This window comes from Lactuca sativa, chromosome 4 (assembly GCF_002870075.4).
Source record: "Lactuca sativa cultivar Salinas chromosome 4, Lsat_Salinas_v11, whole genome shotgun sequence".
Lineage (NCBI taxonomy): Eukaryota > Viridiplantae > Streptophyta > Magnoliopsida > Asterales > Asteraceae > Lactuca > Lactuca sativa.
In genome coordinates, this window is record NC_056626.2 from 400,601,031 (window position 1) to 400,613,996 (window position 12,966).

Here is a 12,966-nt window from a genome sequence, read left to right on the forward strand (position 1 = left end):
GGCATAAATGTAATTTAATGTTTTAAGTGGTTGAAAAGTTGCAAAAGTCATGTTTAGGTGACTTTTCAAAAAGACTCAATTTCCTCTGTTGAAAATGTTATTATAAAAGTCATTTTAATTTTACCAAAAATCTTTTTGACTTTTAGAAAAAGATAAAAACAAAAAATCACTTTAAAAGCTATGCCAAACGCATTCACATTTTTTTGTCTCATAAATTAGAAAACTCGTCGTTATCATGGGTAATCTTTATGATATTGGTGTGTTTCAAGCAAGGTTCTAAAAAGTTCGTCATGGCTCTGACATGGCACGCCAAGACTTTAAGGCTTGTATGTGCCACTAAGCTTTACCAAAACGCCGCTTTGACTTATATATGTATATAAAAATAAATAATAGTTGAAAATACATATAAAAATATGAATTATATACAAAATTGTCGCCTTAAGTCACGCCTTACAAATGACGTGGCTCGCCAAGACTCGGAAAAGCTTGAGGCTTAACATTGCCGCTAAGTCACGTCTTATGTTATTTAGAACCATGGTTTCAAGGCTTCAAATCTAATAGACATAAAAAGAGTTGCGATTTTGAGCCATATTTACAGAAATAATATATAGTTTTGTAATAAAATAAATTCTTTAATTGACATATCAAAAACATGTAACTTTTTCAATATCGTTCAAAAGAAACACTTTAGTTGACTTGTTGATTTTTTTATTTAATATATTAAATTTTATAAATAAGTGATACTTATTATCACAACAATTGTGCCATTAGAATAATAGTCTATTTTTCTTGATAAAAGAATTAAAAATATTCAAAAGTTTGTGAACACTTGGGGCAACCACCCGTTAAGTTTCTAGCTCAATTTCAAATTATATCCATTTGACATGGTGCAAGCAAAATATATAAAGTTTTATGGTTAACATATTTGGTAAAATTTTGTTTCGTTTTCGTAACGCCATGCATGCGACTGCAACACACTCATAATATTTAAGTCTATACCGTTTTAGAAAACAACAGTTTCTTTTCAAATTCGGTTTTGTCATGTATTTAATTTAAATATATATTGGTTTTACATATTTTACCATTTAATATTAGACAACAAGCATGGATTTATGAAATGCATCGCCACCATGTCGACAAATCCAATTTACAGAAAATAAATATTGCCGTCTTATATCTTGTAATTTGGCCACCATTGGGACAAATTTATATATTCTAACGAATTTGTCGGTTACAAACACCTTTTTTTCTATTTTAAGAAAATTGAGACCAAACATATAACAACCATTTCCGAATTTGTCGGTTACACGAATGTTTCTTATTTATTTCCTAGTATGATCTAACATTTGAAGATCTGAAATTTATGACAGTCAATAAATCATGTTTATTTCTCATAGTGATAGCAGGGATGGAGAGGTTCGTCTTCAAAGGATTAGCATGCAATTTGGTGACGTATTTGACGGATGTAATGAAGATGAGCAATTCTTCGGCGGCTAGAACTGTCAGCATTTGGTCTGGTGTTACGTCGATGTTGCCCTTAGTGGTGGCACCCTTGGTGGACTCTTATTGGGATCACTATTCCACGATCTTAGCATCATCACTTTTGTACTTTCTGGTATATATATCAAAACAACTTATATCTAATTACACTTTAACTGATAAAGTAACATTTTCTAATCTATGTTATTTATCGTATATATATATAGGGGCTTTTGGCATTGGTTTCGTCGACATTATATAAACAAAACCCTTCGTCATCGTCCTTATATTCATCATTGTACTTAATTTCGTTAGGCCAGGGTGGCTACAACCCATCGTTGCAAGCATTTGGAGCCAATCAGATCGAACCACAAAACGAGCTGCCAACAGTTGAAAATAATCGCGATCCAAATAACAAAAGTTGGTTTTTTCAATGGTGGTATTTTGGGATATGTAGTGGTAGCCTTTTAGGGGTTTCGATCATGCCAAACGTACAAGATTTGGTTGGGTGGGGTCTAGGGTTTGGGGTGTCAGCAATAGTTATGGTTATGTCCATCGGTTTGTTTTTGTGTGGTGGTCGGTTTTATTCATACAGACAACACAAAACCGTTGATATTAACGTTAGCTTTTTCCAAAAGATCATTAGAGCCATCAAAGGTTTAAAATCTTCTGAAAAATCAAGGCTTGTGGAGTTGGAGTAAGTTTGCTACGCTGGATTGTACATTGTGAATCAATAGTTGTATTTTTTTTTTGGTAAAATGGCTCATATACTCATGTCACAAAACTAGAAATGGTGATACGTTTTTTCTAATGTTTATTAAGGTTGCATAACTATTTTCGAAGTTATTCATGTTTTGATTGATGTTACCAAGTTTATTTCCATCGATATTTAATATTTTCCGACAATTCGAACTCCCGAATCAAGGTTTAATTTTTTTTGTAATTAATGACATTGATAATGATCGTCCAGGCTTGAAGAAAACCCACTGTTTATAAAAGAAGACAACAATGGCGTCGAAACTGGATGTTCATCGGATCAGAACTCCAGTAACAGCAATCATCTGTTCAAAATCATGAAAGTGATAATAAGATTACTACCAATCTGGACAACATTACTCATGTTCGCAGTGATTTTCCAACAACCAGCAACATTTTTCATAAAACAAGGGATGACGATGAAGCGGAGCATCGGAAAAAGCTACAATATTCCTCCGGCGACTCTCCAAAGCGCAATCACGATCTCGATAATCCTCTTGATGCCATTCTACGACAAGATCTTCATCCCAATCACTAGATTCATCTTACGCAACGATAAAGGAATCACGACGATGCAGCGGATCGGAATCGGAATGTTCCTTTCCGTCATCGCAATGGTGTTCGCAGCAACTGTGGAGACGAAGAGGCGTGAAGCATCTGGATCTGGATTTGGACGATTGAGCATCTTTTATCTGTTGCCGCAGTATATTCTGTTAGGTGTTTCAGACATTTTCACCGTGGTAGGGATGCAGGAGTTTTTCTACAGCGAGGTTCCGGAAGAGATGAAGACGATGGGGATCGCGTTGTATACGAGTGTGTTTGGAGTTGGAAGCTTTTTGAGTGCATTAATGGTGTTTTTGGTGGAGCGATTTACAGGGTCGGAAGAGAAGAATGGAAATTGGCTTTCGGATGATATGAGGAAAGCAAGACTTGATAAGTATTATTGGATGTTAGCATGTACAAGTTTTTTAGCCTTTTTAGGATTTCTATTCCTTTGTAAATTATACAAGCCAAGTGTTTAAGGAGAATAAATTTTGGGATAACATTGATGGGTCGAGTAGAATGTGAATATGACAAATTAAAGCAATTCAATTTGGATGAGTATCTATTTTATAAATAACTAGTTTATAACCGGTGGGAACCACAGTTATAAAATTAATTAAACTTTTATAGTAAAAATTCAAAATTATTAATTAGTTATTTTAAATAAATTATTAATTTAAAAGATATTTTTATTAGTTATGTGAAATTATAATCGTTGATTCAAATAAATATGTAAAATTAATTTTTAATATATATTAGACATTTTTTATTTTGAAGTAATGAAAATAATAATATAAAATTCAAATTTAAAATTTAAAATAGAGAATAAATACATTAACAAATAGCATCACATTAATGAGGATGTCTAATAAATTTAAAATGGAGAACTAATAAATTGACAAGTGGCAAAACATTAATTAAGAGGTCTAATATGGTGACACATGACAAAAGGCTACTCTTTTATTAGTATAGGGAGATAGGGAAATTAATATACTAAATATAATTAATGAATAATTACTAGTATAATATTTTTATATTCAATAACTAGGTGTGAGACCCATGTATTATATGAGTTTATTTAAAAAAAATAAATATGAAATTTTAATAATTTGAAAAGTTATAATTTATAAGAAAAATGAGAAATTTTTTGAATTATTAAAATTAATGAGACTTTAATATATTGAATACATTACATATATAAACAATTTTTAATAAATACCTTACATATTAAATATGAAATTTTAATTTAATAAAATGAAAAATACAATAAAATGACAAGTAGAAAATAGAAAATTCAAAAATTATAGAAAATGACATATGTCCAAATGAAGGAGAACAAGACAAGTGGCAAAAAAAACTTTCATTTATTAGGAAGGACTAGGTGTGAAACCCGTGTAATACACGGGCTGATTTAAAAAAGATTAAACATGAAAGTGTAAATAGAAAATATTTTTTAATATACAATTTTAAAATAAAGAAGAAACATATTGATTGCAATTTAATATCATATATATGATATTTAATACGTTACATATATAAATATATGACTTTAATTTTAAAAATTGAAACAAACCAAAATTTGACAAGTGGATAATATTTATTTCAAAAATACCATAAAATGACAAGTGTCAAAACTCATGAGAGATTGACATTTGACAAAAAACCTTCATTTATTAAGGAGGGAAAGTTTATGTGTGATCCGCTTTTCACCCAAGACAACGATCAAGTAACTTATATAAAACATGTTGGATTTGATCCTCAACACTAAGTATGTATATGTTCGGAGAGAGAGAGAGAGAGAGAGAGAGAGAGAGACAGACAGAGAGAGAGAGACAGAGAGAGAGAGAGAGATTGTAACATCCTTAAAAATCACAACAAATTTTGACTTTTCAAAAATAACCCAAAACTATAATTGTTTACAAAACATTGTTTCAAAAGTGTATTTCAATAATCAGAGTATCCTGAAATCCAAATAACATAAAATTGAAGGATGTACATGGTCATACCTTCGCCTTGTCACGATCATCTAAAGAACCTGAAGCAATAAACTGAAATTGTAAGCTAAAGTTTAATGAGTTCCCTCAAAGTACCAACACACAACATATATGCAACAAATATTGGGTCCATAACCTTACGGTTGGATTACCCCTGGCACACAACCTTTCGGTTGGAATGCTCTGGCCCACAACCTCTCGGTTGGATTACCCAATACATAACGCGTCTACAACCTCCTGGTTGGATTATCTCTGGCTCACAACCTTTCGGCTGGATTGCCCGGTCTATTGATTGTCAGCACAAAGCAATAGTCTCAACCCTAATATAACATGTCGACATATAATAATTAATAACATACTTAGCAGCCAAAATGTATAAAATATGTATTTTACTTATTTTTATATGTAAAAACATTTTTTATGTATAAAAATATATTTTTTATGTATTTATATATGTATAAAAATCGTATTTTTTATGTATACTCCATCCGTCACAAATTGATAGTCCACTTTTGACTTTTTAAGTCTTTTTTCTTTAACATTGATCTTAAATGTTTTTATTTGTGTTATATATTACTTGATAAAACTTATAACAATGAAAAAACATTTAAAATACAATCCATTCATATATTTTGCATCAAATATTATCTCTCAAAAACAAAAATATTTAAGGTCAAAGTTGAAGAAAAAAGACTTCAAAACTCAAAAGTATACTATCAATTTAGGACGGAGTTATATATATATATATATATATATATATATATATATATATATATATTTTATATATACATATTGTATTATGTATTTAAAAATTTGTATTATACATATAAATCTTATCCATATATTTATATTTTAGAAAACATATTTCATGTATAAAAAACCAAAAAAATCTTAAGTATTACATATTTTGTTGGAAAAAGTCCTAACTTTTTTCTTTTAGGTAAAAATAATAAGTTTTCAGAAAACCTTTCATTTATAGGAATGACCGTATAATAGGTTAAAAAAAATAAAGGTCATCTAAAAAGATATTGTTTTACCAACCAAAACAAATATTAGCCTTTTTCCAACAATGCGCGCAAATCTTAAGACTTTTTGGTATTCGTCATTTGGTTAATTTTGAAATTTAAAAAAATAAATAAATAACCTCCTAGTTTTATGCATACTCATCTTCTGCTCATACAAAATATTGACATGTGTAATCCATTGATTTTCTTTCTTAATATTCTTTGCGGAAATCTTCAGTATTGTCATAAAATTCTGGCTAATTTTACGTTTTAGTCACAAATTATTATTTTGTTACAAAAAAGTCTTAAAAACCTGTAAAGTATTACATTATGGTCATATTTTTACCTTTTCAACAGGTAACCCTGCCTAGGTGACATGACAAGGTGAAAAGTAGCTGATGTGGCACAACTGACGTGGCAACATTTCATTTATTTGAAAAAATTGAAAATTCTATTGAAATCATAGAAAAAAACTGCAAAAATATATTAAAAGCGAAATAAAATATGATACAACCAATATGATACAATAGCATAAAAATGTCATATAGTTTAAAACTCGATGATAGTAAAGATTCATAATTAAGGTCGATAAAGAAAATTTTAGAAGTGTTTAATACAAATGAAATAAAAATAAAGGTTTTGTGTTTTCAAAATCCAAATGTTCCAAACATGATGATCATCTACGCAACTTAATAAAGTTGGATCATTTATTTAAAGAAATTTTCTAATATGTTTCCAATGGCATATATAAGAAGTATTAATTGAAGTTTTAATTACAATAAATAGTATCATAATTAAATATGATAAATATTACATAATTATAAATAATATTCTTTATAACTAATGTACTTTTACATTTAATTATGATAATATTACATATAATTAATCTTTATTACATTTAATTATGGTAATATTTCTTATAATTAATATTTCAGCTAATGCTATATATATATATATATATATATATATATATATATATATATATATATATATAGGGTTAGGTTATTTTGTTTTCACTATCTATTGTGTGCATGTATGATTTATTCTGGACCAATCATTTTAGTTATTTTAACAAAGTAATTAATGCATATTACATGTTGAAGATATAATGGATATTAATTACATCTTTAAGATTTAATATACATTAATTATTTTCTTAAAATAACTAAAATGATTGGTCCAGAATCAATCATACATGCACACAATAGATAGTAAAATCATTTGAACCTAACTCTCTCTCTCTCTCTCTCTCTCTCTATATATATATATATATATATATATATATATATATATATATATATATATATATATATATATATATATATACTTTATGACATATAATTATAATTATTGGTTATTTTTGTGATTATCCCATCTAACTAGCCTATAATAAATGAACGTGATGATACCTAAAATAGAATTATTTAAATAATGCGATAGAATTAATAAAAGTAATTTATTGTAAAACGAATTAAGTTTTATTATTATTATCGTTATCATTATTATTATTATTATTTGAAAATAAGAAACATTTAAATTACATTTTGTATTTTGGTTAATCTTGAAATTGAAAAAAAATATTAAAATAAAATAAAATAAAAAGTTACTACAGTATTTGATTTTTAAAGAATTAAAAGAAGCGTAATACGTCATTCTCCCCAAATCCATTAAAACCCCATTAAACCCCACCTCGTTGTGAATTCTCTCAAACCCTTTTTTTTTTTTACAACACCCATTGTGCTTCATGGAAGACGATGATACCAGCCATTCAAGCAATCAGTTCAAGGTTGATGGCGATCATAACACAGTTATTCAGCAATTTCTGCCTAACAATATTTCCATAAAGAGAGAACAGTTGTTTTGGTATGATATACGAAGCTTCCCTGATTCGTTGCTTGTCGAAATTCTCGCTAGATTACCTCTCAAATCAATTTTTAGGTTTAAACGTGTCTATAAGCATTGGCACACCCTAATTTCCCACCCTTCCTTTTGCCGATTCTATTTCTCAATTCTCAATTCGAACGCAGCATCTTTCAGAATCTTGTATAGATACATCTACCTATCGAACTTCAAAGAGCTTCTTAATCGTTTTCGCCCCGAAATCCACACATGTTCAGAATTCTCTCTTCTTTTTCTTTCTAGCATTGAAGAACACGAAGGACAACGACCTTATCAGTTTAAGGTTTTAGCTATGAGTAATGGTTTGATTCTGTGTTGTTTGTGGTCTTCATCACCATTTGTTTACTACGTCTGTGATCCAGTCACTCGCCAATGGATCGTTTTACCTACAAGTACATCCCAATCGCAGTTTTTCTTCGGTGAAGGGCTTATTACTAGGGTTAATCAAGATCATATACTTACTGATTATACAGTTGTTAGGGTCAATTTTCCTGAATCTCAATCCAATCATCTGAATTTAGAGATGTTTTCATCCGAAACAGGCAAATGGGTCAGCTACGAGTTACATTGCCCTACTCCCATCAAACTGCGGAACATTCATGGTGGTGCCCCAATTCATTGTTACGAAGCTTTTCATTGGTTGACTCACAATCATGGCATGGTTGCTTTTGATCCTTACAAAGATCCGAAATCTGTTCGCCTGATTCCACTCCCACGTGACAGAGATCTCGAAAGTGAACATAATTACGATGGGCTTTATCGATTATTTGATGAATGGCATGGAACTCTTCGTTATTTCGAGGTGGCTGATGATCCCACCAAGTTGTATTTTCTGACCATGTGGAGTATGAAGGATTATGAGAAAGGAGAATGGTGCTGTGAGTTTATGGTGATGCGTAGAGATCTGGAATTGAGTAATTGGTTGTTGAAAGGGAAATTTCTTCCGATATCGTTTCATCCGTTGAATCTGAATGTTGTGTACTTGAGATGCATCGAGATTGGGTGTATTGTGTCGTATGATGTTGTGAATAGAAGACTGGATGTTGTTTGTAAGCTGAATGGCGGCCTTGAAGATGAAGAAGTCTTTTCTTGGCGTGTGGTGATCCCGTTTTTGTTACCAAGGTGGCCGCAACCTCTCCCCGCCACCCCAAGATCTGCCACTCCACCACCACCACCACCACTGCGACCATGGTGAACTCAGTCGTGAGAAAGAGGATTCTTATCTCCTTTGTCTTTTATCAATAGCTGGGAAGTATGCAAGAAAAGCCCAACCTATTATACTCTTACACGTTGAAAACCCCGTTTTATATTTTGTTTAGAAAAACACAATCCATTATATTTCACCTTTTTAGAAAAACAAACAGTAGGTTTCTTAAAAGTGGGGCCAAACGTTTTTTATTCCTCGGATTTTACTCGTATGAACAAAGTATCATACTTTGTTATTTTGTTTTTTACATCATTTTGCACATGGATAAAAATTGACCAAAAACCATAAATGACAACATACTTTTCATGTTTTTATCGTAACCCTTTGTTTGTGTTGTCACCATCTCAATGTCCTTTGGTTCCACCCCACTCTTGTCAACTTCATATTTTTCATCATTTTCCAACACAATTGCCTCCTCCGAAGCAATCGTTGAGACCATACAACTCAAATCCAATGAACTGCTTAGTTGCATGACTCTACAATTGTTAGCTCAAATCATCTATCTTTGCTTACCAAAAGACATTTGGCTTAGCAATAAGGAGTGATCCTCTCAAATGAGAGGTAATGGGTTCAAGTCTCTTAGGAGACATAGGTGGTATTTAGGAGTAGGTTTAAATAGTTTGAGATTTCAAAAAAAAATCTATCTTTGGCTCACCAAATATCACATATGTACCTAAACTCTAAAGCAGACGGCTTGAATACATCAAGATTTGAGATAACAAACAAAATCTACAACATCATAATATTAATCATCGACAAGACAACAAACAATCAATATCATTGAAAACTAACCGAATAAAATCAAGAAACTGACATTTTTGCTCTTTTTGACGGTAACACGATTGAAACCACGAATGGGCTTCATCTCGAGCTTTAACATAGCCTTTTAACCTTTTTTTCACTTCTTCTTTGCTTAGACATACCACTTGCATCTTGTTGGCCTGCTAATTACAATACAAAACAACCGATTAACTTATGATCCTAACATACATAAATGATGTTGGACTACAAATATATGTAAATTCGAACCTAAAGATGTGTGTTCTTTCTTGCATGAGTTGATGAGATGCGACATCTGGAATGACAAATGTAATATACTCCTAAACTACTACTAATCCATTTATTTCTTAATTATGTGATTTTAACCGTACAACCATGATTTTAGCTTATTAATATCCATGTCATAAAAAAAATTTCATGTTACATATTTATCCGATCATTTTCTTTAAATACCTGCAAATTGTTTAGGGAATACCTTCTCCATTGCTGGTATTATTCCCCAAACAAAAGTCAATGTATGTAACATTAGTTAACCAAATGTATTTAGAAAAGGTAATAAAAAAAGTTAGGTGGTACACACCTTTTGTCTATCTAAAATGAAGGTAAAGTTTGAATTTGGTCCCAGATCCAGATCTTCTCCTAACAGTTCCAAGAACCAGGTCCAACTACTTGTAGATTCTGTCTCTACCACTACATATGCTACAGGGTATATGCCATTGTTTGAGTCCAACCCTACAGCAGTTAACACTTGCCCAGGGTAAGGGCCCTTCATGAAAGTACCATCCAGACCTAGAAAATCTCTTAATCCAGATTTGAATCCTAACTTCAATGCTCCTAAACAGACATATATTCTTCTAAAAGTTTTTGTGGTAACAGACATGGAGGTTTCTGGATACACATCAATGTAAGTCCCTAAAATGTCTGTGTATCAATCAGATCCGTTTGATGGTGCGGAATCCCAATCAAACGGATGATGTCAGATCAAATAGAAGAGAAGGAGAAGAAGTAGATGATGAATCTCCAATAAATTAATGAATAGAATGATGATCCGGATACAAGAGATTCACACACACACTAACACACAATAGTTCTTCTGTCTCTCTGGCCGTAAACTCTCTAGGGTTCATCAATCTGTACTCCTCACCCTAACACCTCTATTTATACTTGGAATATGGGCCGGATAACACATGGGCCATAAATGGGTTTACGGCCGTAAGGTGTTTACGACCGTAAACTCCGCCGTAAACTAGACCATAAATTCATAAATATTACAGAAAAATATAATTTCCCATAAAAGCAAAGTATAAACCATATTTTGACCCAACAATCTCCCCCTTGGTTTATAACTTTCTTTTCTTAATTGACCCAACAAGCTCCCCCTAAAAAGTAGCTGGCTTTCTTGATAATCCTCATTGGGAACTTGGCTTCAGCATTAATCTTCAAATTCTTCACGACTTCAAGATGAACTTGATGAATCTTCAATGAATGACTTCATCTTGAGCAGTTGGGCTTTTCTTCATAATTTGGCATTGAACGCACATTGGGTGAGGAGGCTTGATGTACCGATTCTTGAAAGATAGCGCTTTCAACTTGAGAATCTTCAGAGAGAACATCAGAGAGAACAAATCTTCTAGATCACTTTAGCAGGTACAAAGATAGCAGCAGACTGATTGAGGAGGCTTCAATGCAATCCGTCACATAATCTTCAATTTCAGCTTCACCTTGCTTCTGGGGTTGAAAGATTGAATTTGAAAGAATAATCTTCATTTCTTGCTCCTTCGAATGCGAATTCTTCGATGCTCATGGACGAGGCTTTGGCTCAGAAATATTCAACACAAACTCCATGAGTCTTATCTATACATGAAATCACTTATCAAGACAAAAAAAAAAAAAAAAACTAAAAGAAAACTTAGCACACAAATTAAAATAGAAACAAAAATATTTTTGGAATTTTGATTTTTCTGAACCAGAAATAACACTATTTTTGGATTTTTAATTTTTCTGATTTTTCTTTGATTTTTGATTTTTTTTATTTTCATTATTTTTAATTTTAATTCTCCCATAATATTTAAATTAGAAGAAACTATAACAAATTTAACAAAAATAAAAATGATATCTAACTTTAAGAGTGATTTGGGATCAAAGTTTTTAGACAACCTTTATCTACTTGTCGGTACCTTTCATATTCACATCTTTGTCTGGTCGATTGTCGGTATTGCGGTCCACTTAAACACGAAAAATTTGTGACAGATTTAGGATATACTATTTGTTACAAGATAGGGTGAACTTAAAATCCTAAAATTTATATCTGATCCTAATTCCTTAGATACTATATCTTAAGGTCCATTCATCTGACGACGACCAGGGATATTGTTGTCCACCTAAATTGAGCAGCGAGATCTATAGACAATTTGTATGTTTTCAATTTTAAGTGTACTAGAACGTGTTTCCCTCTTCCTGATATGCCCCAGCCATCAAGAACTTCCAGAGTACTCCTTACACCGGGTGAGCAGACAACCATTCAAAGAGAGGAGAGATTCAAAATTCTATCGCTAACTACTTCAGAGGGGTTGAGAAGAAGAAGGTTGCATATGCTGTGTACCAGGTCGGATTAGAAGTCACGCAAAGGAGACAGCATATGGCTAACAGATAAGAAGTATTTCACATATATATAGCCTGCAGAGAAATAGAGTTGCATATATTGTGTACCAGGCCGGATTGGAAGTTGCGCAAAGGAGACAACATATGACTAACAGACGGAAAGAAAGAAAATGATATTCTACAGACCTAATTTATCGGAATTTACCAGTCGCCCCATCCAACCGGAATTAAGGACAGAATCCACACATCGAGGAAAAGTTAAGCCACGGTTGCAAGTACGCGTTCAATTAATGTGACGAGTAGATTCCCATATATATATATATATATATATATATATATATATATATATATATATATATATATATATATATATATCTCCCTGCTCAACCTATCCAAGCGTCGTATTGTCAGGCTGAATGGATCTAACTAGGTTAAGATTTGTCAAGTCTATAAATTTCCTAAGTTCAAATCTCCCTAGTCAAGTCCATTTAAAATTTTTCGTGCCTACCGACGCATCAAACCAGAGCATAGACCCTTCAACTTTGGGTACGTTATGCAGACTCAGATTGCCTATTATCACTTGATAATATCACTTCCCAAAACATCTCCCTCAAGCACATTTCATAACCAACATTTTTTTTTGATTTTTTGATTTTCTAATGTTTTTGGATTTTTAAAATTTTAAAATTTTTGTTTTGTTTTT

The 12,966-nt window shown here is 31.7% G+C and overlaps 2 protein-coding genes across 2 annotated transcripts; both read left to right on the plus strand.

The window, feature by feature from the left end:
• Window positions 1-1,363: 1,363 nt before the first annotated feature.
• LOC111891894 (protein NRT1/ PTR FAMILY 5.8) lies at window positions 1,364-3,283 on the plus strand. Its single transcript, XM_023887959.3, has 3 exons — window positions 1,364-1,615; window positions 1,707-2,176; window positions 2,450-3,283. The coding sequence occupies exons 1-3, from the start codon at window positions 1,364-1,366 to the stop codon at window positions 3,255-3,257; spliced, it is 1,530 nt and encodes a 509-aa protein (XP_023743727.1). The 3' UTR covers window positions 3,258-3,283.
• Window positions 3,284-7,443: 4,160 nt separating this feature from the next.
• On the plus strand, window positions 7,444-9,036 carry LOC111891743 (putative F-box/kelch-repeat protein At4g22430). Its single transcript, XM_023887813.3, has one exon. It carries the CDS (start codon window positions 7,521-7,523, stop codon window positions 8,868-8,870), a length of 1,350 nt encoding a protein of 449 aa, XP_023743581.1. The 5' UTR covers window positions 7,444-7,520; the 3' UTR covers window positions 8,871-9,036.
• The last annotated feature ends 3,930 nt before the right edge of the window (window positions 9,037-12,966 follow it).